This window comes from Pseudophryne corroboree, chromosome 4, assembly GCF_028390025.1.
Source record: "Pseudophryne corroboree isolate aPseCor3 chromosome 4, aPseCor3.hap2, whole genome shotgun sequence".
Taxonomy (NCBI): Eukaryota; Metazoa; Chordata; class Amphibia; order Anura; family Myobatrachidae; genus Pseudophryne; species Pseudophryne corroboree.
In genome coordinates, this window is record NC_086447.1 from 124,086,068 (window position 1) to 124,110,493 (window position 24,426).

The 24,426-nt window shown below is 47.3% G+C and overlaps 1 protein-coding gene across 1 annotated transcript in view; it reads left to right on the forward strand.

Annotated features, from left to right (window-relative positions):
* Positions 1 to 386: 386 nt before the first annotated feature.
* Positions 387 to 24,426, forward strand: part of NTSR2 (neurotensin receptor 2) — a 51,259-nt gene continuing 27,219 nt past the window's right edge. The window contains exons 1-2 of the mRNA XM_063915398.1: positions 387 to 1,150; positions 9,646 to 9,931. Coding sequence (XP_063771468.1) covers positions 503 to 1,150; positions 9,646 to 9,931 — 934 coding nt within the window. The 5' untranslated portion in view covers positions 387 to 502. The remainder of the gene's footprint in view (positions 1,151 to 9,645; positions 9,932 to 24,426) is intronic.

Here is a 24,426-nt window from a genome sequence, read left to right on the forward strand (position 1 = left end):
AGTCATTCAATAGTTGTTATTATTAATTAATATTTATTATAATAGTGATGATAATAATAATAATAATAGTAGTAATAATAATAATTATTATTAATAATAATAATAATGATAATTATTATTATTCGCTTAATATTATTATTATTCATTTATGCATTTACACATTATCACTATTGATTGATCAACTCATTATTAGTATTAATATACTTATTTATTACTATTAACTAATGAATTCACTCATTATTACTAATCTATTCTGCCACATGGGGCTGGAGCCGGGGCACAGAGGTCTCCGGGGAGTGCACCATTGTTGGACTATGCAGAGCTCTGGGTTCAGCACCATGGAGAGCGCAGCAGGGACTGTGTGGGCAATGCAGGTACAGACACTGTGCATGGTCAGGTGGCATGACTCACTGGTGTGATACATTGCACAGAGCCCCTCTGCACCTGGGGAAGCAGCATACCCCCCAGCGCTGTGCCCTCAGTCTGTGGAAGTGTAGGCAGGATGGCCGAGGAGCTGCTGGCACTGGACAATCTGACGGGGTCCTGGGAAGCGCCCAATGCTACCAGGGACTCTTCTCACCCGCTAGGAGTGGACACCAGCCTGTCCTCCAAGGTGTTCATCACCGTGCTTTATATGCTCATCCTGCTGGTGGGCACCACGGGCAATGTGCTCACCATCTGGCTGGTTCTGAAGAGGTGCAGCCTGCAGAGCTGCCAGCAGGGCACGGTGCACTACCACCTGGTGAGCCTTGCACTGTCTGACATCCTCATCCTGCTCATCAGTATCCCCATAGAGCTCTACAACTTCATCTGGTTCCACTACCCCTGGGTGTTCGGGGACGCTGGCTGCAAGAGTTACTATTTCCTGCGCGATGTCTGCTCCTATGCCACCGTGCTGAACATCGCCAGCCTGAGCTGTGACCGCTACCTGGCCATCTGCCACCCCATCCGAGCCAAGCTGCTCATGTCCAGGAGGAGGACCAAGAGGATTCTGTCTGCGATCTGGCTCTCATCCTTCCTATTTGCCCTGCCCATGGCATTTATCATGGGGGTGAGATACCAGAACATGACCCAGGAGGGAAAGTCTGATCCATCCTCACTAGTGTGCACCAGCCTGGTGTCTACTGCCACCCTGAAAATCTTCATACAGGTATAGGCTAGCTCTTCCTGATGGTATGGTGCACACTGTATAATAATAATAATAATAATAATAATAAATATTATTATTTTTTATGAATATATATATATATATATATATATATAATACTTTTTTATTATTATTATTATTATTATTATTATTATTATTATTATTATTATTTTCCTCTTCTTGCTCTCCTCTTCCCCACATCTATCTCTCTCCCTTTCTCTATCTTCCTCTTTCTCCCTTTTACCACTTTCTCTGTACACTTCCTTGCATCCTCCCTCCACCCCTCCCTCTATTCTTTCACCTCTCTGTTATTAGTACTTATACTGTACCCACTGTATTACAAATTTGCAATAAATTAGCAGCATTCATCCAACTTGTTACAATGTTACCTACAGTAGATGCACAGAGCTGCCATATTATATATACACTGTTATTATGGTACGTATAATTACTCTCCTGTAAAAAATCACAATAGTGCATGATATTATTCCCAGTACAGAAAACTGAACAATAAATATGCCTAGCTTCCTACAGCCTATTCGCCCTTTCGTTATAAAATAAGTATTGCACATTGCTGCATATAACCCCATGTACTAGGTACCTTCACAATAATAGTACATGGAGGGAGGTTCTCCCTGTGGCTTTAAGAGTTGATTCAGTTTCAGGGTCTCATGCAGTGGGGTGATTCATAGTTGAGGACATTTGCGCCCCTTGTATTGCAACATGGGTTGTACAGGTGTAAAGTTACTCTCTGTTTCCAACTCAGCTGCTGTATTTCCAGGACCTCTGCCCATCATGTAGCAGTGAGAGAGGATGCATACAATATATAAATTCCCTTATATACATATGTTACTCTAAAGTGCATTCCCAAAGGCTGACAGGTATCCTTGGTCACTAACACATACACACCCCACATACACACTCACTGTATGATATACCTTTGCTTTCTGTATGACATACCTTTGCTTTCTGTATGACATACATTTGCTTTCTTTTGCTTCTATTCTGATTCTGAAGCATTAAGGCTACTGTAGGTAAAACCAAAAACGAGTCCTTATCGACCCACTGTCTAAGTTCAGATTCTATGCAAGTTCACTAATCAAAGAAGTGAATTGTGCCCAATATAAGAATATCATGACAATTATGATTGATTGATTGATTGATTGATTGATTGATTGATTGATTGACTGGTTTAATTATTTATTTTAAAATGAAGATTTCAATCATTTGCATTTTTTTTTTTTTTACATGTTTAGTCATTTGAGTCACATCTTTGGTGGGATAGTAGTGGATTTTACAGATAAAAACAATGAGTGTGTATTCGGTTGAATTTCGTTTTTTTAATGTTGATTATACGGAGAATAAGGGGTTTATTTATCATAGGGACTAAAAGCCATAAATATGGAGAACATGGATGTTTTTATGGAGATAGGGCTTCTCCCGATTTAGCAAGCCCCACAGTTGGTAAGAGCCATCACTTGCAGTCTTCGTACACACTTTATGCAAAGCATATGGAAACCTATGTGAGAAAGATCCTGGACATTGTCCCATCGTACATTAGGCAGCCTGTTTTCCCAATTCCCTGATACACCAGTGTGTTAAAAATAGCCAATTTGTCAATCCCAACTGTTTTTGGATGGGATTGTGGAATCAAGATTTTTAAACATATTTAATAGTCCCAATTCCCTGACCCAGCCATTGTGGGATTGAGAATTTGCCCCAATATATCTGTGGGTTCACTACGATCTGCCGGCGGTCGGGCTCCCGGCGAGCAGCATACCGGCGCCGGGAGCCCGACCGCTGGCTTACCGACAGTGTGGCGAGCGCAAATGAGCCCCTTGCGGGCTCGCTGCGCTCGCCACGCTACTTTATTCTCACTCCAGGGGGGTCGTGGACCCCCACGAGGGAGAATAAGTGTCGGTATGCCGGCTGTCGGGATCCCGGCGCCGGTATACTGTGCGCCGGGATCCCAAGAGCCGGCATACTGAAGACCACCCATATCTGTAATGTATGGGGACATTAGGATTCTGATAGCGATAGTGGATGGGGGGGGGGAGGGGGTTAAGGGAAAACATGCCTTCATTATGTTAAGACTATTAATAAAAATATAATTTCTTCTGGGTTTCTTTTGACTATTTTTACATTTGATTAAAATTTTGGATCTCAGTTCCACTGCCCAAGTGCATAAAGCTGTCAGACTGGCTGAAAAAATCATCCTGTCTCTGTGATAAATGGCAATATTACATTTTAAAAAAATCCTATATATTAAAAGGCTAACGCTGCTCCTCTCCTCTTTTGGGGGGATTCAAGTGTTTTGCACGCCGACGGCCAGTACTTGAAGGAGCAATTAAAGTGTTGCTTCATTCGGGTGCACACAGTTGCCAGCGTTGACATTACTGTTATGTTGTTCCATCATTTTGATGGGCCGGTAATCAGTGTTATATCAGAAGCGGAACTACCATTGGTGCAGCAGGTGCATTGCACCGGGGCCATTGAGAACTAAGGTGTCCACTTCTGTCTAGACCAGCAATGAGTTATCCCCAGTCCACCGCCCCCCACCCTCGCAGACCATTGTGAGCAATGTCAGATGAATGGCCCAGCGCAGAGAGCAGGGTGGGCCCCGCTGCCTGAGGGACCTGCCCCTTACCTGAGGGAGACAGGGCTGACATTGTGTATGCCGGACTGATAGAGGAGTCCTGCAGCTCTGATGATCACATACTGCCTCTAATTAACAGAGAGCTGCACATTATTTCTGATTCACTGCTGTCTGTGAATTAAAGGCAGCTCACACCCGGTGTAACTGCCACTGTCTGCCTGGCCGAGTGCCAAACTTGGGAAAGCACGTGGGGCATGGTTCCTTGCCACCGACAGAGCAGAGGCCGCTGTGTTCCTGCCATCTGTATTCTGCACTGCACAGGACATTGTGCTTGTACCCCTGTCACTTACTGTCAGGAGGTGGGGCCCAAACTATATTTTTGCACCACCACTAAGGGCAGGATGTAACTGAGTCCACGTTTACCCAATGTGCGGAATGCCAACCGAACTCGGACTTTTTAAAACCATGCCTTGTAAATGATTGCCCCTTTAAAAAAACGGGAAGTTTGGCCAGTATCCCACACGTCGGGCGAACTCTGACTCCATTACATCCCGATCTAAATGTCAAAAATATGCGGCATAACTTTTGTTTGTCTTTAGTTATCTTAACTCAAGTATTGGTACAGTATCATCCTACTTAATCTATTATGGGACATGTTTATTAACTATTGGTAATAAGAAATTAAGATTCACCAGTATGTATTCATGTACATATGCAGTGACAGGGCCTGTGATATGTAAGAAGTGAAGTGATTATTACACTTTTATATCAATACCCCGCAATGTGTGGCGGCAATTGCTGGAGCGGGTCCCCATTGAACCCTCTCCCGGTAATTTCTATGTTATGTACTGCCATCTACAGATGGTGTTAGCTGTTGGGGCCAAGCTTCAGAATGTCAAGCAGCCCCATAGAAACCAAACAGTAACAAAAATGTTCCTACATGTTTCCTAGTTCCCAAGCTGCTCACTTGTCTTCCTCTTTTATCACCAACTAGGTGATTCATCGCGCCCTACGGGCGCACTTCACACCGTCGTAAGGGGCTACGCCCCCTTAACCCTTGCACACCCTTATGGCGTGCAATATTTTTATTATATGGAGTATTACCTCCAATCATAATTGTGTGAGTGGTTAAATATTGCACGGACAAAGGGCGTGCAATGGTTAAGGGGTGGAAGCCCCTTGCAATGGCGTGAACAGCGCACACAGGGCCTGGTAGGTGCTTTGGTTGGGGGAGTAGGGGGTGCGGGGAAAAGGCGGATGGGATCCTGGGGTGCCACGGGAGGGGTGGTTGCGGTGGTGCCGCAGGTGGGGGAGGGTGCGTAGGTGCCGCGGGTGGTGGTCCGGAGGCGCTGCGGGTGGGGGAGGAGCAGTTGCGGGGTTGCCCCGGGTGGGGGAGGGGTGGATGGGGTGGTGTGGCGGGAGGTACGGGTATGCGGGTGGGGGAGGGGGTCCGGAGCTATCGCTGGCGCTAGAGGGTGTGTGTGGGGGTGCTGCGGATGGGACCCGGAGGTACTGCGAGTGGGGGAGGGGCGGGTAATGCTTATCCTGCTTCTCCTCCTGTCAGCATCTAAGCTGCTGTCCTCCTTTTGGCAGCGGCTCTCTCAGAGACTCGCACAGCAGCCAGTCACTATTGTTCGCGCCGTTGTCCCAATGTGCCACATTACAGGGAAGAAGATGTACGCAATAAGCTACAGCTCCCAGCAGCCCTAAGGGGCGGAATGCTTCGGCGCTAAGGGCTGCTGGGAGCTGTAGTTTATGTAGTGCGTCTACTTCCCTGTAATGCGGCGCGTTGGGACACTGGTGCTAACAATAGTGACTGGCTGGCAGAACTGTGTGACTGGCTGAATCAATGTAAAAGGTGAGAGTGCTGTGCAGTGTCAGTGACACTACACACATGCAGCGGCGCCAGAAGCACAAAACCTTTTCTCCCCCTCGGCGCCGGCAGCACAAAGCCTCCTCTCCCCCTCGGCGCCGGCAGCACAAAACCTCCTCTCCCCCCTCCCCTCCCCTGTGTGACATTCAGTGGCCGGGAGGGAGACAAAGTGGGCGGAGCTAGATGGGAGTAAGGGGCGGAGCTACACAGGACCATGCTGCAGCAGGAGGATGATCTGCTACAGCTTCAGCCAGCCAGACTTCATTAGATAAGTATCTGGAAAGAGAGTGAGTGTGTGTGTATATGTACAGTGTCTGTGTATACTGTATATATGTGTGTAATGTATGTAAAGTATGTATGTGTGTTTGTATATATGTGTGTGACGTGTATGTGTGACTGCTGCATAATACGTGTAAGCGTCACTGGTACAGGGGGCGTTACGTGTGTAAGCGACACTGGTACAGGGGGCGTTACGTGTGTAAGCAGCACTGCTACAGGGGGCGTTACGTGTGTAAACGGTGCTGGGAGAGGGGGCATTATGTGTGTAAGCGTCACTGGTATAGGGGGTGTTACGTGTGTAAGCGTCACTGGTACAGGGGGCGTTACGTGTGTAAGCGGCACTGGTACAGATGGCATTACATGTGTAAGTGTCTCTACTACAGGGGTCATTATGTGCGCTGTGCGTTTGTAAAGTATGCGAGGGTGCAAATGTATAGTTTGCAGGGGGGCGCCAAACACTCTAGCAACGGCCCTGACTGCACACCCACTGCACTGCACAGCACTGTCACCTTTTACATTGATTCAGCGTCCAGACATTACCCTCCGCGATATCACCCTCTCTATCCGCTACATTAACCATCTCGGGGCTTCCAGGCTGGCAGGCCAGGTGCTGTGTTGCGGAGTCAGGGCCCCTGGGCATCTGGGTGCTGCTGTGGCGGGGAGGCACTTCTGTGTCACACGCAGAGCAGGCTCCGGGGCTCAGAGAGTATGCGGCGCAGGGAGGCCTATGAAAGTCTTCCGCTGCGCCGCTTTCATACACATCTATGCCGGTGGCCGCAGCAGCTTTTGTTCCACCTGCGGTGCGGCTAGGGAGTGGGGATTGTTGATGCCGGAGGGGGCAGGTGGACTGACAGCAAGACATTGGTGGTCATTCCGAGTTGATCGCTCGCTAGCAGTTTTTAGGAGCCGTGCAAACGCTATGCCGCCGCCCACTGGGAGTGGATTTTAGCTTAGCAGAAGTGGGAATGAAGGGATCGGAGAGCGGCTACAAAAAATGTTTGTGCAGTTTCAGAGCAGCTTCAGACCTACTCGGCGCTTGCGATCACTTCAGACCATTCAGTTCCTAATTTGACGTCATGAACACGCCCTGCGTTCGGCCAGCCACGCCTGCGTTTTTCCAAACACTCCCTGAAAATGGTCAGTTGACACCCAGAAACGCCCTCTTCCTGTCAATCACTCTGCGGCTGCCTATGCGACTGAAAAGCATCATCGCTAGACCATGTGTAAAACTACATTGCTCATTGTAATAGTAAGCCACACGTGCGCATTGCGCTGCATACGCATGCGCAGAAGTGCAGAGTTTTTGTCTGATCGCTGCACAGCGAACAAATGCAGCTAGCGATCAACTTGGAATGACCCCCATAGGACGCTGCAGTAAAAGGAGGTTTTTTCCCTATCTTCAGCACAGAGACTTGCTGCAGATGCAGTGGCATACCCTCCAGCTGTACCTTTTTGGCAGGTACAGTCCCTTTTTTTATGGTCTGTACCATTTTTTGACTCTCCAAGCTTCCATTGAAAGTATAGGAAAAGGGGCGTGGCCACGCAGCTGTACTCGTGGTCACGCCCCCTTTTCGAATTTGCATCAATGTTTATGTGTCGGAGGGTGTGTTGCTGCAGATGCAGTGGGACTATTTTGGGGTGTGGGGCTGGAGCTCCAGCTCCATCAGTCCCATTGCTAATCCTGCTCTGTGAAAACACAGCAGGGAAAGGGCAGAGCCTCCCATTGGATGTAACCTGTGTGGGAGGGCGTTTCTCGGCCAATCAGCTGTGGGCTGGGTGTGATAGACCTGCCACTAACCCAATGAGAGCTCCTAGCCATGCCCAGCGTTAGAAACCCAGGCACAGAATCACAGGGCTATTATATAGGAGATGGGGGGTCATTCCGAGTTGTTCGCTCGTTATTTTTTTCTCGCAACGGAGCAATTAGTCACTAATGCGCATGCGCAATGTCTGCAGTGCGACTGCGCCAAGTAAATTTGCTATGCAGTTAGGAATTTTACTCACGGCATTACGAGGTTTTTTCTTCGTTCTGGTGATCGTAATGTGATTGACAGGAAGTGGGTGTTTCTGGGCGGAAACTGCCCGTTTTATGGGAGTGTGTGAAAAAACGCTACCGTTTCTGGGAAAAACGCGGGAGTGGCTGGAGAAACGGAGGAGTGTCTGGGCGAACGCTGGGTGTGTTTGTGACGTCAAACCAGGAACGACAAGCACTGAACTGATCGCACTGGCAGAGTAAGTCTCGAGCTACTCAGAAACTGCACAGAGAAGTCTTTTCGCAATATTGCGAATCTTTCGTTCGCAATTTTGATAAGCTAAGATTCACTCCCAGTAGGCGGCGGCTTAGCGTGTGCAAAGCTGCTAAAAGCAGCTTGCGAGCGAACAACTCGGAATGACCACCTTGGTTAGGTGCATAGGAGTAGCTTCATTGGGATGTAGATGACTTAATGACATTTAGAATGCCGGCAAGCAGAAAGGACACAGCGGTCATGCATTGTCACCATCTAAGTTTTACAACTTTATGGGGCATATTTATTATTCGGTTTTAGACTCGATAATTACAATAACCTATGCGCTGCTTTTCACAGAAATAAAAGATTATGTGCCACCAGGCTTGGACTGACCCACAGGGGTACAGGGGAAACCACCGGTGGGCCCTACTGCATGGGGGCCCACCTTCTGCTCTAAGGATCCGGTTCCAGACTGTGCACTTGAATTATACATTATACATATGTTACCTTATACTGGACTATGGTGTATTTTCGACAGTGCATTGCTGTTATTAAACTGTTATTAATCAGGTACATTATCATGCATGCAGCAGCTGAATTTACTGTATTGGCCCAGATGTTGCACTCTCTAATGGTTAGTCAAACCAATGAGGGGGCAGGTCACACCCCCTCTGGAGACTGGCCACACCCCTAACATGGGCCTCTTCCACGGCATCCCCCGGTGGGCCGTACATGCCCCAATCCGACACTGGTGCCGCCCAGATTTATTAAGAAATACATCCAGTGACAGGGGCTGCCATAGGAGCCCGTACCTGCGATGAATGAATTAAAGTGATCACTGATGCAGTTACTTTACTTTCTGCTGCAGAACACCTACTGTGCTACTGTGCTTGTATAGTTATAAGACTTTGTATGTGCGAGTGACCATTACTGGGGACAGATCTTATAGATCCCTCTTCCGGAAAAATGTGCAATCTGTAGTTTATAGGCCACAACGACTAAAGCCATCTAAATCTGACCATAACAATAATTAAGCCACTATAGAAAGCTGTGGGGGCTGTTATTGCAATCAGAAATGGGGGAACACAGTAGCTATCTCCAATATCTGCTGCAAACCCCCAGTCATACATCCTGGGGATGCTTACATTTTGAGGGTATACCCCAAATTGTCCAATTTTTGCCACAAAATTAGTTTAACAATTATGCCCATAAGCACCATAGTAGAGCATCCTGTTTAAGTTGTAGAGCTGAGATAATGATGATGCATTACAGAGCAGTACTAGCATGCCTGGTTTAACATACCGCTGTCCCCTTTCTGCCTGTTGACTTGCTAACTGTAGATAAGCCATACCAAACCCAAGTTGCACTCATCATCGCTAAATAACATGGATCATCTTGTAGCCTAAGGAAAATTAGAATTATAACATTCTGACAATGCAAAATGATTTGTTCATAAATAAATAATTTTGGTGATATGCTATCCATATGTTTGTACTCTAAATATGGTTTTGTCTGCTTTCAGGTCAATGCATTTATGTCTTTCGTCCTTCCAGTGGCTTTGATAGGTGGATTGAACTGTGTCACTGTTGGTCAATTGGAGTCTCTACGTTCCCGATCATGCTTAATCTTGGAGTCCTCCTGCAAGAGCTATGGAGCTTCCAAGGAAATACACAAGACGCAAAAGTCTCTCTCTTCTTCCACCAATCCATCCAAGATACTAGTAGGGGGAGCAAGTGAGAAGAAAGACCTGGTAGTGTCCAGTGAGCCCAACCGCATACAGGCGCTACAGCACAGCATCTACATGCTCAGTTAAGAAAATAATTTTTGTGCTGTGTTATTGTTGTACAAAGTTGTAGCCTAATACACCGGTATCATCAATGACTATACAACATGCATTGGGGTGGTATTTAATATGTACATAGTTTGCAAATTGCACAGCACTGAAGTGTACATTGGAATTGTTATTTATGCACCTTTTAAATGTTGAAAGAGAAGTGTGCTACTGTGCAGAATCCAGTCTTCCTGTTCTTCAGAGAGTCTTCATGCCCTATCCCAAGATCCAGCAGCCTAATCCTAACTGTATCCTCAGACAGCTTAACATTAATCATCTCCTTTTGCAACCTAACCCTAACCTCCACCTTCCGAAGCCTAACCTTGATCCTAGTGCCTAACCCTTAACCTCCTCAACCCATACATACCTGCTGGATCCATTAGGATTCTGCTGTTGGTATTCTGGCTGTCAGGATGCTGACTATCTGGTTCCTGACCGCATTCACTCAAGATGGCCACAGAGCCCTCTACTGAGTATGTGCGGATCTTGGAACTTTGTAGTGTGTCATTATGGAAGACAGAAGTTTCCTACTTATAGCTCCTATAAAAGACCTGGTTATTACCATAGCTGGATTAACAATGGGTCTGATGGAGCTGCAGCTCCAGGCCCACCAGCAGAATAGGCCCATAGTACCTGCATACTGCTGTGCTGCTGTAGATAGGAAACAAAAAATCCTGCTACAACAGCCTGCCAGTGAACCCCTGAGGCCCCGACTGCCCAGTCGAAAAATGTGCACCCCCTGGTAGTTTAAGGAGTGGGCTAGTGGGGCACTGTAGTATGGTGGGCCCAGTTGCAGCCACCCCACCAGCACTTTTAATTACTGCTGGCTGCCGACCACTAGGAGGACCCAGCGGCACTAGGACCCAGCGCTCTTCTGCTGCCAGCACTGCTGTAGAGATGAGGGGATGAGTGGGTGGAGATAGAGGAGGATGGGAACAATAAGAGGAACGATAGTTCATTTGTGTTTGGTCCCAGAGGAGCTATTGGAAAGCAGAGTGATGACTGATATTCAAGGATGGCCAATAGAAGGGCCCCTTGAAATAACAAATCCAGGGCACCAATAAGAGTAGTGCACATGCTTGGCCCATCTATCTATTAATCTATCTATGTATCTATCTATCTATCTATCTATCTATCTATCTATCTATCTATCTATCTATCTATCTATCTATTTATTTTCTCTGGCATTCACTGTCAATCTCAGTATGTATGTATGTATGTATGTATGTCTGTCTGTAAGTGTGTATTTTGGACATTCCTTTCCTCCCATCTCCCCCTGTTATTTCCTCTATGTTTCGTCTAGGTTTATGCTTTTGTTGTTTTTTTATGTAAAAGTCATCAGCCAGTGTTGTGTAGGAGTCTCCCTTCGCCTCTGTTCTTTTCATTGTTCTCCCTTCAGTCTTCCACCCATCTATCCTCTGTGATTTCTATCTTCCCCTGTTCTTCACCATCTTCCTCCATTCTTCCTCCCATCTTCCCCTGTCTCCTATTGTTCTTCCCCCTGTCTCCCTCCAGTCTTCCTCCCATATTTCACTATTCTTCCCCCTGTCTCTCTTCTATCTTCCCCCATCTAGCCCCTGTTCTTCTCCGTCTCTCTGTCCCATCTTCTTCACATCTATCCCATGTTCTTCCTCCTATCTCCCTCCTGTTTCCTATTGTTCTTCCCCCTGTCTCCCTCCCATATTCCACTGTTTTTCCCCTGTCTCTCTCCCGTCTTCCCCTGTCTCTCTCCCATCTCCCACTGTTCTTTCCCCTGTCTCCCTCCAGTCTTCTTCCCATATTTCACTATTCTTCCGCCTGTCTCTCCTATCTTCCCCCATCTAGCCCCTGTTCTTCTCCCTGTCTCTCTCCCATCTCCCACTGTTCTTTCCCCTGTCTCCCTCCAGTCTTCTTCCCATATTTCACTATTCTTCTGCCTGTCTCTCTCCTATCTTCCCCCATCTAGCCCCTGTTCTTCTCCCTGCCTCTCTGTCCCATCTACTTCACATCAATTCCATGTTCTTCCTCCTAACTGTCATGACTGTGGTTTTGTGAACCCGGTGTTAGTGAAGTCTGTGCGGGCGACTGGAGGACTATGTGAATACTATCACTGACCTGGTTTGGGAGTGTTGTGGCTCGGAGTTTCTTCCGGTGACCGGGAAGAGGAACCGCAGCTGGACCGCAGCAGAGATGGCCGAATCTAGGTTTTCCTCATGCAGGATTTGGTCGGCAGACAGGAGGCACGTATGGATGCTGGAGGTCTCCTGAAAGACAGAACTTGAAAAGGAGCTGAGGAATGAATGAAGGAGTACCGGATACTGGAGACACCAACTACGCTTGTGAGCACTGGGTGCTTGGAGGCACTGAGGTGCTTGTAGGTGCAGAAGTGCCTGGAGGCACTGAGGTGCTTGGAGGCACTGAAGTGCTTGGAGGCACTGAAGTGCTTGGAGACACTGAGGTGCTTGGAGGCGCTGAAGTGCTCGGAGGCACGGAGGTGCTTGGAAGCACGGAAGTGCTTGGAGGCACGGAGGTGCTTGGAGGCACTGAAGTGCTTGGAGGCACGGAGGTGCTTGGAGGCACGGAGGTGCTTGGAGGCACGGAGGTTCATCTGGAAGCACTGAAGCCACAGGGATACGGGAGCTCTGGAGATCACAACTACAACAGCAGTAAAGATGAAACACGGCAGCTGTGGTTTTCAGTTGAGACTATGGAATACTGTACTGTGCCTTTAAGATGAAACACTGCAGCTGTGCCTTTACGTTGAGACTCGTGGAAATAGTGAATATCAATGGCAACACAAATGTAAACCAAACTGGGTAACAAAGGAACAGAGTTTTCACAGGAACTAAAGTACAAGGGTTACCTTTAGGGAGCTCAGCTTCAAAGCTCACACAGAGCTGTGTGTGACACGAGGAACTGGCCCAGTTTCCAACTCAGTCTCCCGACTTATACTTCCTGGTCCTTGGTGATTGGACAGCTCTGGGTCAGGTGAACAGTCACTGTCATGTGAGTACTCTAGACTAGGCTGTGATGTGGAGTGAGGCCTAGCAGGCCGAGAGAACACTGAAGCCTGAACTTCTGCAAAACATAGGATGCTGGCTTTTAGGCCTAAACTTCAGATTGCCGAATTCAGACTCACACAGGAGATCACCACAGGTGGAGCCCGTTAACTATTACGTTCCAGGCAGAGAACTCAGGAAACTCATGGTGCTGACAAGCTGTTTATCTCAGTGAGCAGAAAGGCACAGGATCCGGGACAGATGGCAGGGGTAAGTCACCAAATACGAGAACTACAGTCAGGATCGTGACAGTATCCCCCTCTTCAAGGGTGGACTCCGTACACCCATCTTTGGTCTTAGAGGAACTTGATGAATAACTTGTACACAAAGATTCAGAAAAGTGGAAACCTGAGGGTCCAGAAACAAAACTTAAGCTGAATTCTTCAGAAATCTTCCTGATCTTCATCTTCTGAACAGGTAGACCATCCATCATTGACAAAACTGGAATTTCCTTCATCTGAAAGGACTGAGGAATAAACTGTAGAAGGTTCCTTTCCTAGATTAGTAGTACGAGAGGATTGTGCTTTTGAAGCTAGCACTCCACTGAGGCTTAAATTAATTCTTGTTCTATAACGAGGACTTTTCATACCGAGACCTGTAGAGTTTTTTGGTAATTCTGGAACCTCTTCATGCGTTAAAGTATAACAGGAATGAACGGGACCTCCCAGGAAAGGAGTAGCATCATAAACTGAATCAAATTCAGAGTCCGAGTCCAAGTCTATTGGAAGATACCAGTCTTCTTTGGGAGTAACTACATCCGTTTCGTAAGCTGCATTAACAAGTTCAGAACAACACAAGGATCTTGGAGTGGAATCAAATGGAAACATAACCAACTCTTAAAATCAACAGGCTGTTGTCTTTGTACTGTTTTCCAATTCTTGGCATCCCTGAAGTTCTTAAGGTATTGGTTCATCAAGGCATTATCTTGCTCAGAAAGCGATGGGTCACAAAACGGAGCATTGGCTGAATGTTCTGAAGACTGAGTGGAGGATGAAATTGGACTCAAGGAAACAGATGCCACTGAAACATTAGACTGAGGTACACATTCAGACATTAAGTCAATAGCCTCGGTATTTTTCTTGACTTTAGATGCTACAGCAGAATTATCCCGACATCGATGAGAAAATATCCTTTCTGAAGTTCCCTCGCTGGAATCCTCAAATGAGACTGAAAAGTCACTTGAAATCTCATTCTGGATGGAGATGCTAGTAATTTTCCCTGAAGCTGCGACACTTGCGTCTGCGACTGAGGCAAATGACTCTGATGACTGGATTGAGGAAGCAACATCAGTATCCTTCTCAGCAATATTAGTCTGAAGTCCTTTATCCGAATCAGCAGATGGAACATTAGGTTGCTCAGACATGCTTAGGGACAAAGCTGAGAAAACTGTACTCAGATCGGTATCCAGCTCTGTAGCACATTCAGACTTTAAGTAAGTAGCCTTGGGAGTTTTCTTGACTTTGGTGGCTACAGCAGAATTATTCTGACATTGATGAGAAGAGGTATTAGATTTCCCTGCAGAAGCTGTGGACTCAATACTGGAAGATGAGGAAACAGAATCAAAGACAGACTGAAGTCTAATTTTAGAACTGGATGGTGAAAGTCCTTTACTCGGACCAATGCTTGGAATTGGTTTGAGTCCAGATGAGCTTGAACAGACTGAAACTGGAGAAATCTTTGGCTGGACGAGTAGGACTGGATTAGATCCGAGGATACTTGAATTGGCTGGAGCAAAAGGAGACTGACCAGGCTGGTCCTGGAGTATCGCTGGACCGGATGGAACTGGGACGGACTGACCAGGCTGGGCCTGGAGTATTGCTGGACCGGCTGGAACCGGGACAGACTGACCAGCCAGGGCCTGGAGTATTGCTGGACCGGCTGGAACCGGGACGGACTGACCAGGCGGAGCCTGGAGTATTGCTGGACCGGCTGGAACCGGGATGGACTGACCAGGTGGAGCCTGGAATATTGCTTGACCGGCAGGAGCCCTTTCTTCACGGGGCTGAACTGAGGCAGGAGCCCCCTCTTCACGGGGCTGGGCTGAGGCAGGAGCCCCCTCTTCACGGAGCTGGGCTGAGGCAAGAGCCCCCTCTTCACGGGGCTGGGCTGAGGCAAGAGCCCCCTCTTCACGGGGCTGGGCTGAGGCAAGAGCCCCCTCTTCACGGGGCTGGACTGAGGCAAGAGCCCCCTCTTCACGGGGCTGGGCTGAGGCAAGAGCCCCCTCTTCACGGGGCTGGGCAGCACTCTGAAGACTCTCTGGCTGGGCAGCACTCTGAAGACTCTCTGGGGCTGGACCCTCTGAACCCCTCACTGGGGCTGGACGCTCTGAAGAACCCCCTCTTGGGGCTGGACGCTCTGAAGAACCCCCTCTTGGGGCTGGACGCTCTGAAGAACCCCCTCTTGGGGCTGGACACTCTGAAGAACCCCCATCTTGGGGCTGGACGCTCTGAAGAACCCCCTCTTGGGGCTGGACACTCTGAAGAACCCCCTCTTGGGGCTGAAGATACGGACGCCCCTCCTTGGGCTGAAGACACGGACGCCCCTCCTTGGGCTGAAGACATGGACGCCCCTCCTTGGGTTGTAGACACGGACGCCCCTCCTTGGGTTGTAGACACGGACGCCCCTCCTTGGGTTGTAGACACGGACGCCCCTCCTTGGGTTGTAGACACGGACGCCCCTCCTTGGGTTGTAGACACGGACGCCCCTCCTTGGGCTGTAGACACGGACGCCCCTCCTTGGGCTGTAGACACGGACTCCTCGGTCACTCTAAATTAGTGATGTGCACCGGACATTTTTCGGGTTTTGTGTTTTGGTTTTGGATTCGGTTCCGCTGCCGTGTTTTGGATTCGGACGTGTTTTGGCAAAACCTCACCGAAATTTTTTTGTCGGATTCGGGTGTGTTTTGGATTCGGGTGTTTTTTCAAAAAACCCTAAAAAAACAGCTTAAATCATAGAATTTGGGGGTCATTTTGATCCCATAGTATTATTAACCTCAATTACCATAATTTCCACTCATTTCCAGTCTATTCTGAACACCTCACACCTCACAATATTATTTTTAGTCCTACAATTTGCACCGAGGTCGCTGGATGGCTAAGCTAAGCGACACAAGTGGCCGACACAAACACCTGGCCCATCTAGGAGTGGCACTGCAGTGTCAAGACAGGATGGCACTTCAAAAAAATTGTCCCCAAACAGCACATGATGCAAAGAAAAAAAGAGGCGCACCAAGGTCGCTGTGTGACTAAGCTAAGCGACACAAGTGGCCGACACAAACACCTGGCCCATCTAGGAGTGGCACTGCAGTGTCAAGACAGGATGGCACTTCAAAAAAATTGTCCCCAAACAGCACATGATGCAAAGAAAAAAAGAGGCGCACCAAGGTCGCTGTGTGACTAAGCTAAGCGACACAAGTGGCCGACACAAACACCTGGCCCATCTAGGAGTGGCACTGCAGTGTCAAGACAGGATGGCACTTCAAAAAAATTGTCCCCAAACAGCACATGATGCAAAGAAAAAAAGAGGCGCACCACAGGTATAGAATGTAAATGGATAGTATACTTAATGACGACACAGAGGTAGGTACAGCAGTGGCCTTCCGTACCGTACTGCTATATATAGTATACTGGTGGTCACTGTGTCAGCAAACTGCAAAACTAAAATGCACCACAGGTATAGAATGTAGATGGATAGTATATTTAATGAATGACGACACAGAGGTAGGTACAGCAGTGGCCTACCGTACTGCTATATATAGTATACTGGTGGTCACTGTGTCAGCAAACTGCAAAACTAAAATGCACCACAGGTATAGAATGTAGATGGATAGTATACTTAATGAATGACGACACAGAGGTAGGTACAGCAGTGGCCTACCGTACTGCTATATATAGTATACTGGTGGTCACTGTGTCAGCAAACTGCAAAACTAAAATGCACCACAGGTATAGAATGTAGATGGATAGTATACTTAATGAATGACGACACAGAGGTAGGTACAGCAGTGGCCTACCGTACTGCTATATATAGTATACTGGTAGTCACTGTGTCAGCAAACTGCAAAACTAAAATGCACCACAGGTATAGAATGTAGATGGATAGTATACTTAATGAATGACGACACAGAGGTAGGTACAGCAGTGGCCTACCGCACTGCTATATATAGTATACTGGTGGTCACTGTGTCAGCAAACTGCAAAACTAAAATGCACCGCAGGTATAGAATGTAGATGGATAGTATACTTAATGAATGACGACACAGAGGTAGGTACAGCTGTGCCCTACCGTACTGCTATATATAGTATACTGGTGGTCACTGTGTCAGCAAAACTCTGCACTGTATTATTATTATTATTATTATTATCCTTATTTATATGGCGCCACAAGGGTTCCGCAGCGCCCAATTACAGAGTACATAAACAAATAATCAAACAAGAAAACAGCAACTTACAGTTGACGACAATATAGGACAAGTACAGGGTAAATAAACATAGCTACATCAGCAGATGACACTGGAATAAGTATCAGGTGGCAGAAGACTGCTGGATTTGGTGCAGTTGAAGATTATTAAAGTAAGAAAAGAGTAAGCACATGAGGGAAGAGGGCCCTGCTCGTGAGAGCTTACATTCTAACGGGGAGGGGTAGACAGACAGGGGTGAGACAGATGGGGTACATAGAGAGCGTGGAACAGAGGTTTAGGATGAGATTTGGCTGGGTTTGGTGTAGAAGTGGGTCTTAAGAGCCCGTTTGAAGTTTTGTGGAGAGGTGGAGAGTCTGAGGGGGAGAGGTAGGGAATTCCAGAGAAGTGGTGCAGCGCGTGAAAAATCTTGGAGGTAGGAGTGGGAGGAAGTAATTCGTAGGCAGGAGAGTCGGCGAGCATTAGCAGAGCGAAGAGGACGGGTGGGAGTGTAAAGCGAGATAAGATCAGAGATGTAGATGGGAGAGGAGTGTGTGAGGGCTTTGTAAGCAAGTGTGAGAAGCTTGAAATGGATTCTGAAAGGGAAGGGGAGCCAGTGAAGGTCTAGTAAGAGAGGAGAGGTGGACGTAGTGCGTTTGGTGAGGAAAATGAGCCGGGCAGCAGCATTGAGGATAGATTGGAGTGGAGAGAGGTATTTGTCAGGAATGCCAGTCAGGAGGAGATTACAGTAGTCCAGTCTGGAGATGACCAGTGAGTGGATAAGAGTCTTAGTAGCATCCTGGGTCAGAAAGGGTCTGATCCTGGAAATATTTTTTAGATGAAAACGGCAGGTTTGTGAGAGGTGCTGAATGTGAGGTTTGAAGGAGAGGGAGAAGTCAAGGATTACTCCAAGACAGCGCACTTGGGGGGTAGTGGAGATAGTAGTGCCATCAATAGATAATGAGATTGTTGGAGGTGAGGTTATGCGGGAGGGAGGGAAGATGATCAGCTCGGTCTTAGACATGTTAAGTTTAAGAAAGCGCTGGGACATCCAGGAAGAGATAGCAGAGAGACAGTTGGAGATACGAGTGAGGAGAGTAGGGGAGAGGTCTGGAGAGGAAATATAGATTTGAGTGTCATCAGCATAAAGATGCTATTGGAAACCAAAAGAACTAATGAGCTTACCTAGTGAGGACGTATAGAGAGAGAAGAGAAGAGGACCAAGGACAGAACCTTGGGGTACCCCTACAGTTAGTGGAAGTAAGGGGGAGGTGGAGTCATGAGAGGAGACAGAGAATGAACGGTTAGAAAGGTACTACTCCTATATAATATTAATTATACTGGTGGTCCCCAGTCCCCACAATAAAGCAGCACACTGAGCACAGATATGGAGTGTTTTTCAGGCAGACAACGTATACTGGTGGTCACTGTCAGCAAAACTCTGCACTGTACTCCTGCTATATAATACAGCTGCTCCCCAGTCCCCACAATTAAGCAGTGTGAGCACAGATATATTATACAGCACACTGAGCACAGATATGGTATGGAGCGTTTTTTTCAGGCAGAGAACGGATAAAACTGGTGGTCACTTATCAGCAAAACTCTGCCCTGTACTCCTCCTAACAGCTGCTCCCCAGTCCTCCCCACAATTAAGCAATAAAGCAATCAAGTTCAACAATAAACGGAGAGGACGCCAGCCACGTCCTCTCCCTATCATCTCCAATGCACAAGTGAAAATGGTGGCGACGCGCGGCTGCTTATATAGAATCCGAATCTCGCGAGAATCCGACAGCGGGATGATGATGTTCGGGCGCGCTCGGGTTAGCCGAGCAAGGCGGGAAGGTTCGAACCTGCCTCGGACCCGGGTAAAATGGGTGAAGTTCGGGGGGGTTCGGTTTCCGAGAAACCGAACCCGCTCATCACTACTCTAAATGGCTTGAACATTCTTCTCTGGATACCCAACTTGGAATAAGGTCTTTTAATCACCGGACCCCAGTCATAAATTTGAGTCTCTTTCAGAGTAGCCTTCTTGATACCCCCGTCAGCAGTAGCAGGATCGGCTACTGTGGATGACTTGTAGACATGAGCGCTATGATACTGAGATTTGTCACCATTTCCTGGCTTGCGAAGAATGCAATCTTTAACAAAATGACCGGAATTTCCACAGTAAAGACAGAGGTGTAGCTCCCTACGCCGCTGACGTTCAGCTTCAGAGAGCTTGGGCCGTGGATAGCTCTGATGAAAAACTTTTCCTTGCACAGAGGAAGAGACTCTATTAACTGGATGGGACAAAACAGGATCAACAACATTGGTAGTATTCCTGAAGAGATCAGGCATCACAGAAAGAATACTAGACAAAAGTTCTTGTAACTGTAATAACATCTGGTAGAAAATTTGCAGTTGGTCAGGAGTCTTAGTGCAGAAGGTCAGAGAATCTCTGGAGATCGAATTCCGCTGCAGACACTGTGCCAATTGATACTGAGTCGACTCCAAACCCTCCAATCGTCCCGCAATATTGCTTAGGAGGTCCTGCGTCAGACAAACACTTTCGGCCGGGTCCATGTGGCCAGTTCCTACTGTCATGACTGTGGTTTTGTGAACCCGGTGTTAGTGAAGTCTGTGCGGGCGACTGGAGGACTATGTGAATACTATCACTGACCTGGTTTGGGAGTGTTGTGGCTCGGAGTTTTTTCCGGTGACTGGGAAGAGGAACCGCAGCTGGACCGCAGCAGAGATGGCCGAATCTAGGTTTTCCTCATGCAGGATTTGGTCGGCAGACAGGAGGCACGTATGGATGCTGGAGGTCTCCTGAAAGACAGAACTTGAAAAGGAGCTGAGGAATGAATGAAGGAGTACCGGATGCTGGAGACACCAACTACGCTTGTGAGCACTGGGTGCTTGGAGGCACTGAGGTGCTTGTAGGCACTGAGGTGCTTGTAGGTGCAGAAGTGCCTGGAGGCACTGAGGTGTTTGGAGGCACTGAAGTGCTTGTAGGTGCAGAAGTGCTTGGAGACACTGAGGTGCTTGGAGGCGCTGAAGTGCTCGGAGGCACGGAGGTGCTTGGAGGCACGGAGGTGCTTGGAGGCACAGAGGTTCGTCTGGAAGCACTGAAGCCACAGGGATACGGGACCTCTGGAGATCACAACTACAACAGCAGTAAAGATGAAACACGGCAGCTGTGGTTTTCAGTTGAGACTATGGAATACTGTACTGTGCCTTTAAGATGAAACACTGCAGCTGTGCCTTTATGTTGAGACTCGTGGAAATAGTGAATATCAGTGGCAACACAAATGTAAACCAAACTGGGTAACAAAGGAACAGAGTTTTCACAGGAACTAAAGTACAAGGGTTACCTTTAGGGAGCTCAGCTTCAAAGCTCACATAGAGCTGTGTGTGACACGAGGAACTGGCCCAGTTTCCAACTCAGTCTCCCGACTTATACTTCCTGGTCCTTGGTGATTGGACAGCTCTGGGTCAGGTGAACAGTCACTGTCATGTGAGTACTCTAGACTAGGCTGTGATGTGGAGTGAGGCCTAGCAGGCCGAGAGAACACTGAAGCCTGAACTTCTGCAAAACATAGGATGCTGGCTTTTAGGCCTAAACTTCAGATTGCTGAATTCAGACTCACACAGGAGATCACCACAGGTGGAGCTCGTTAACTATTACCTTCCAGGCAGAGAACTCGGGAAACTCATGGTGCTGACAAGCTGTTTATCTCAGTGAGCAAAAAGGCACAGGATCCGGGACAGATGGCAGGGGTAAGTCACCAAATACGAGAACTGCAGTCAGGATCGTGACACGTATTTACTCCCTCCTGTCTTCCTCCCATTTCCACTATTCTTCCCCCCCTTTTTCCCTCCCATCTTTATAAAATAATTATTGTAATATAATCATCTAATGAGATTTTTTAAAATATTTCAAACACAAATTCATAAATGTACACACACACAAAAATATATATACAGCACTGGCCACACCCCCATATCAGTAGCCACACCCACACCATGCTGGCCATACCCCTTGTATCTGCACACAATAAACCCTTCATAAATTTTAGCTCCAGGTCTAAGAGGACCTAAATCTATTATTGGGTTCAATGGTTACATGGGGGAACATAAAATCAAATTTCATGTTCAGCTGAAGTAAAGCAGTTACTGCTTGTACTGCACTGCGTAGATCATCAGTTCCATAGATATCCCTGAAGCTGAATAATGAAGAATCCACTTCTGCGGATAATGGGGGTAATTCCAAGTTGATCGCAGCAGGAATTTTGTCAGCAGTTGGGCAAAACCATGTGCACTGCAGGGGAGGCAGATTTAACATGTGCAGAGAGAGTTAGATTTGGGTGTGGTGTGTTCAATCTGCAATTTAATTTGCAGTGTAAAAATAAAGCAGCCAGTATTTACCCTGCACAGAAACAAAATAACCAAATCCAAATCTAACTCTCTCTGCACATGTTATATCTGCCTCCCCTGCAGTGCACATGGTTTTGCCCAACTGCTAACAAAATTCCTGCTGCGATCAATTTGGGATTACCCCCATTGTCCTCTATCTCTTCTTTATGAAGGATGTCTGGCGGGATAAGAGCGAGTGTTCTTTCTATATAAATCCTAGGGACTCCCATAGACTGCACCAGGACTTGCTGCTGGTTTGCACTCATTTTCTTTAGCTCCTTGTATAGTATAATACTTGCCCACTAGCATCCTCTATAACCAAAGGAGGAGAAGGAAGACTTTTTGTTGGGGCGCTCTTTAGATTGAAAATGTATTTGATTAAAACAATAATTTGTATTAAGATGCATTAAAAAGGACAGAGCAGTCACTTTTTCTGCTTTGAGGCCTTTAACCACAATGGTATGGGTGTGAAAGGACATACCTTATGTAATTCCTATCACATAGTTTATTGATAAATAAAGAAGGAAAGAAAAATTCAATTATGTGATATAGGTCAGAAATACATTGAGTGTAAAATCAAATATCATTTGTAAATAATGAGGTGTAAAGTGATTTTACAGAGAAATAGAGGAAGTGCTCACAACATGTATATAAACTATACACATAATAGGTATATTGGTAAAAGTGCAAAGATGCAAATACAAAACAGGTATAAAAGCAATAAATGTGTCAGCCAGTGTGTTGAGTGATTCCAATATTTGGATAGAAGACTATCCTTTTAATTACTGGATCTAATGGCTGGATTTAATGATTGTAGTTTAAATGCATGTTTACATAGTTTACATAGTTGTTTAGGTTGAAAAAGACAGTTTGTCGATCAAGTTCAACCTATATTCATGGCCGCAACTGAGGGCAGGCTAAGGGGTCACGTGCCCTGGGTGCCGGAAGGAGGGGGGTTCTGACAACTCTGCTCCTTCGGCCAGCTGCTCCCTCAGTGGCCGGGCAGCGCTGTAGGAGACTCGGGAGCCGTGTGTTCTCGTGAGAACACCAGATCCCGGAAGTCCTGCAGCTGTCAGTGGTCCCAGGCTGTATCCAGATGGGTGCGCAAATTTGTGCACACCAGCACCAGCCAAAGCTGCAACAGGGACGGGGGCAACCTAAAGGCACATCTGACAGCACTACTGACACTCACCAGCAGCAAGAAGAAGGGTAAGTTTGTGCAACTGGAGGGCTCCAGGCACTCCCCCTCCCCCTTCTCCCTTTCCCGAACATAAAACCCCCTTGATTCAACTGGCACAGAGACTCATAACTTTATTTTGGACCAAAAACTGCCAGAGACAGGACCTGTACCATTCATTATTTATGTATTTTCCATAGACAATGGGGTATATTTACTAACATTCGTAATTCTCCCGATTTGGTGGGAGAATAATCACGAATGACATCGAAAGTGTAAAACTGCAACTTTTTGAATTTGTTACGACTAATTTACTAAGCTGCCGTATTCTGCATTTTCGGGTTTTCCGATGTCGATATCATTTGTTTTTTTAGGCAGTGTTTTACGAGAATGACTTGTAAAACACTGCCGACTTTAATACAATGAATCTCGGCCGGATCTGAGAGATCCGTGCTGGGCTTCATTGTGCACTTTGTTAAAAAAAAAAAAAAGTTTAAATGTTAATAAAAAATTGCGTGGGGTCCCCCCTCCTAAGGCAAACCAGCCTCGGGCTCTTTGAGCCGATCCTGGTTGCAGAAATATGGGAAAAAAATGGACAGGGGTTCCCCCATATTTAAGCAACCAGCATCGGGCTCTGCGCCTGGTCCTGGTTCCAAAAATACGGGGGACAAAAAGCGTAGGGGTCCCCCGTATTTTTAAAACCAGCACCGGGCTCCACTAGCTGGACAGATAATGCCACAGCCGGGGGTCACTTTTATACCGTGCCCTGCGGCCGTGGCATCAAATATCCAACTAGTCACCCCTGGCCGGGGTACCCTGGGGGAGTGGGGACCCCTTCAATCAAGGGGTCCCCCCCCCCAGCCACCCAAGGGCCAGGGGTGAAGCCCGAGGCTGTCCCCCCCATCCAATGGGCTGCGGATGGGGGGCTGATAGCCTTTTTGTAAAAGTGATTGATATTGTTTTTAGTAGAATCCATGGGGTACCTGTTGAATAAATTATACTCACCAGATCCAGGCTCCTCGGATAATCCTTTTGTAATCCACGTACTTGATTAAAAAAATAAAACGGATACCCGAGCCACGCACTGAAAGGGGACCCATGTTTTCACATGGGACCCTTTCCCCGAATGCCAGAAACCCACTCTGACTGATGTCTAAGTGGGTTTCTTCAGCCAATCAGGGAGCGCCACGTTGTGGCACCCTCCTGATCGGCTGTGTGCTCCTGTACTGACTGACAGGCAGCACGCGGCAGTGTTACAATGTAGCGCGTATGCGCTCCATTGTAACCAATGGTGGGAACTTTGTGGTCAGCGGTGAGGTCACTTTCGGTCAACCGCTGAGCAGAAAGTTCCCACCATTGGTTACAATGGAGCGCATAGGCGCTACATTGTAACACTGCCGTGTGCCGCCTGTCAGACAGTACAGGAGCACACAGCCGATCAGGAGGGTGCTACAACGTGGCGCTCC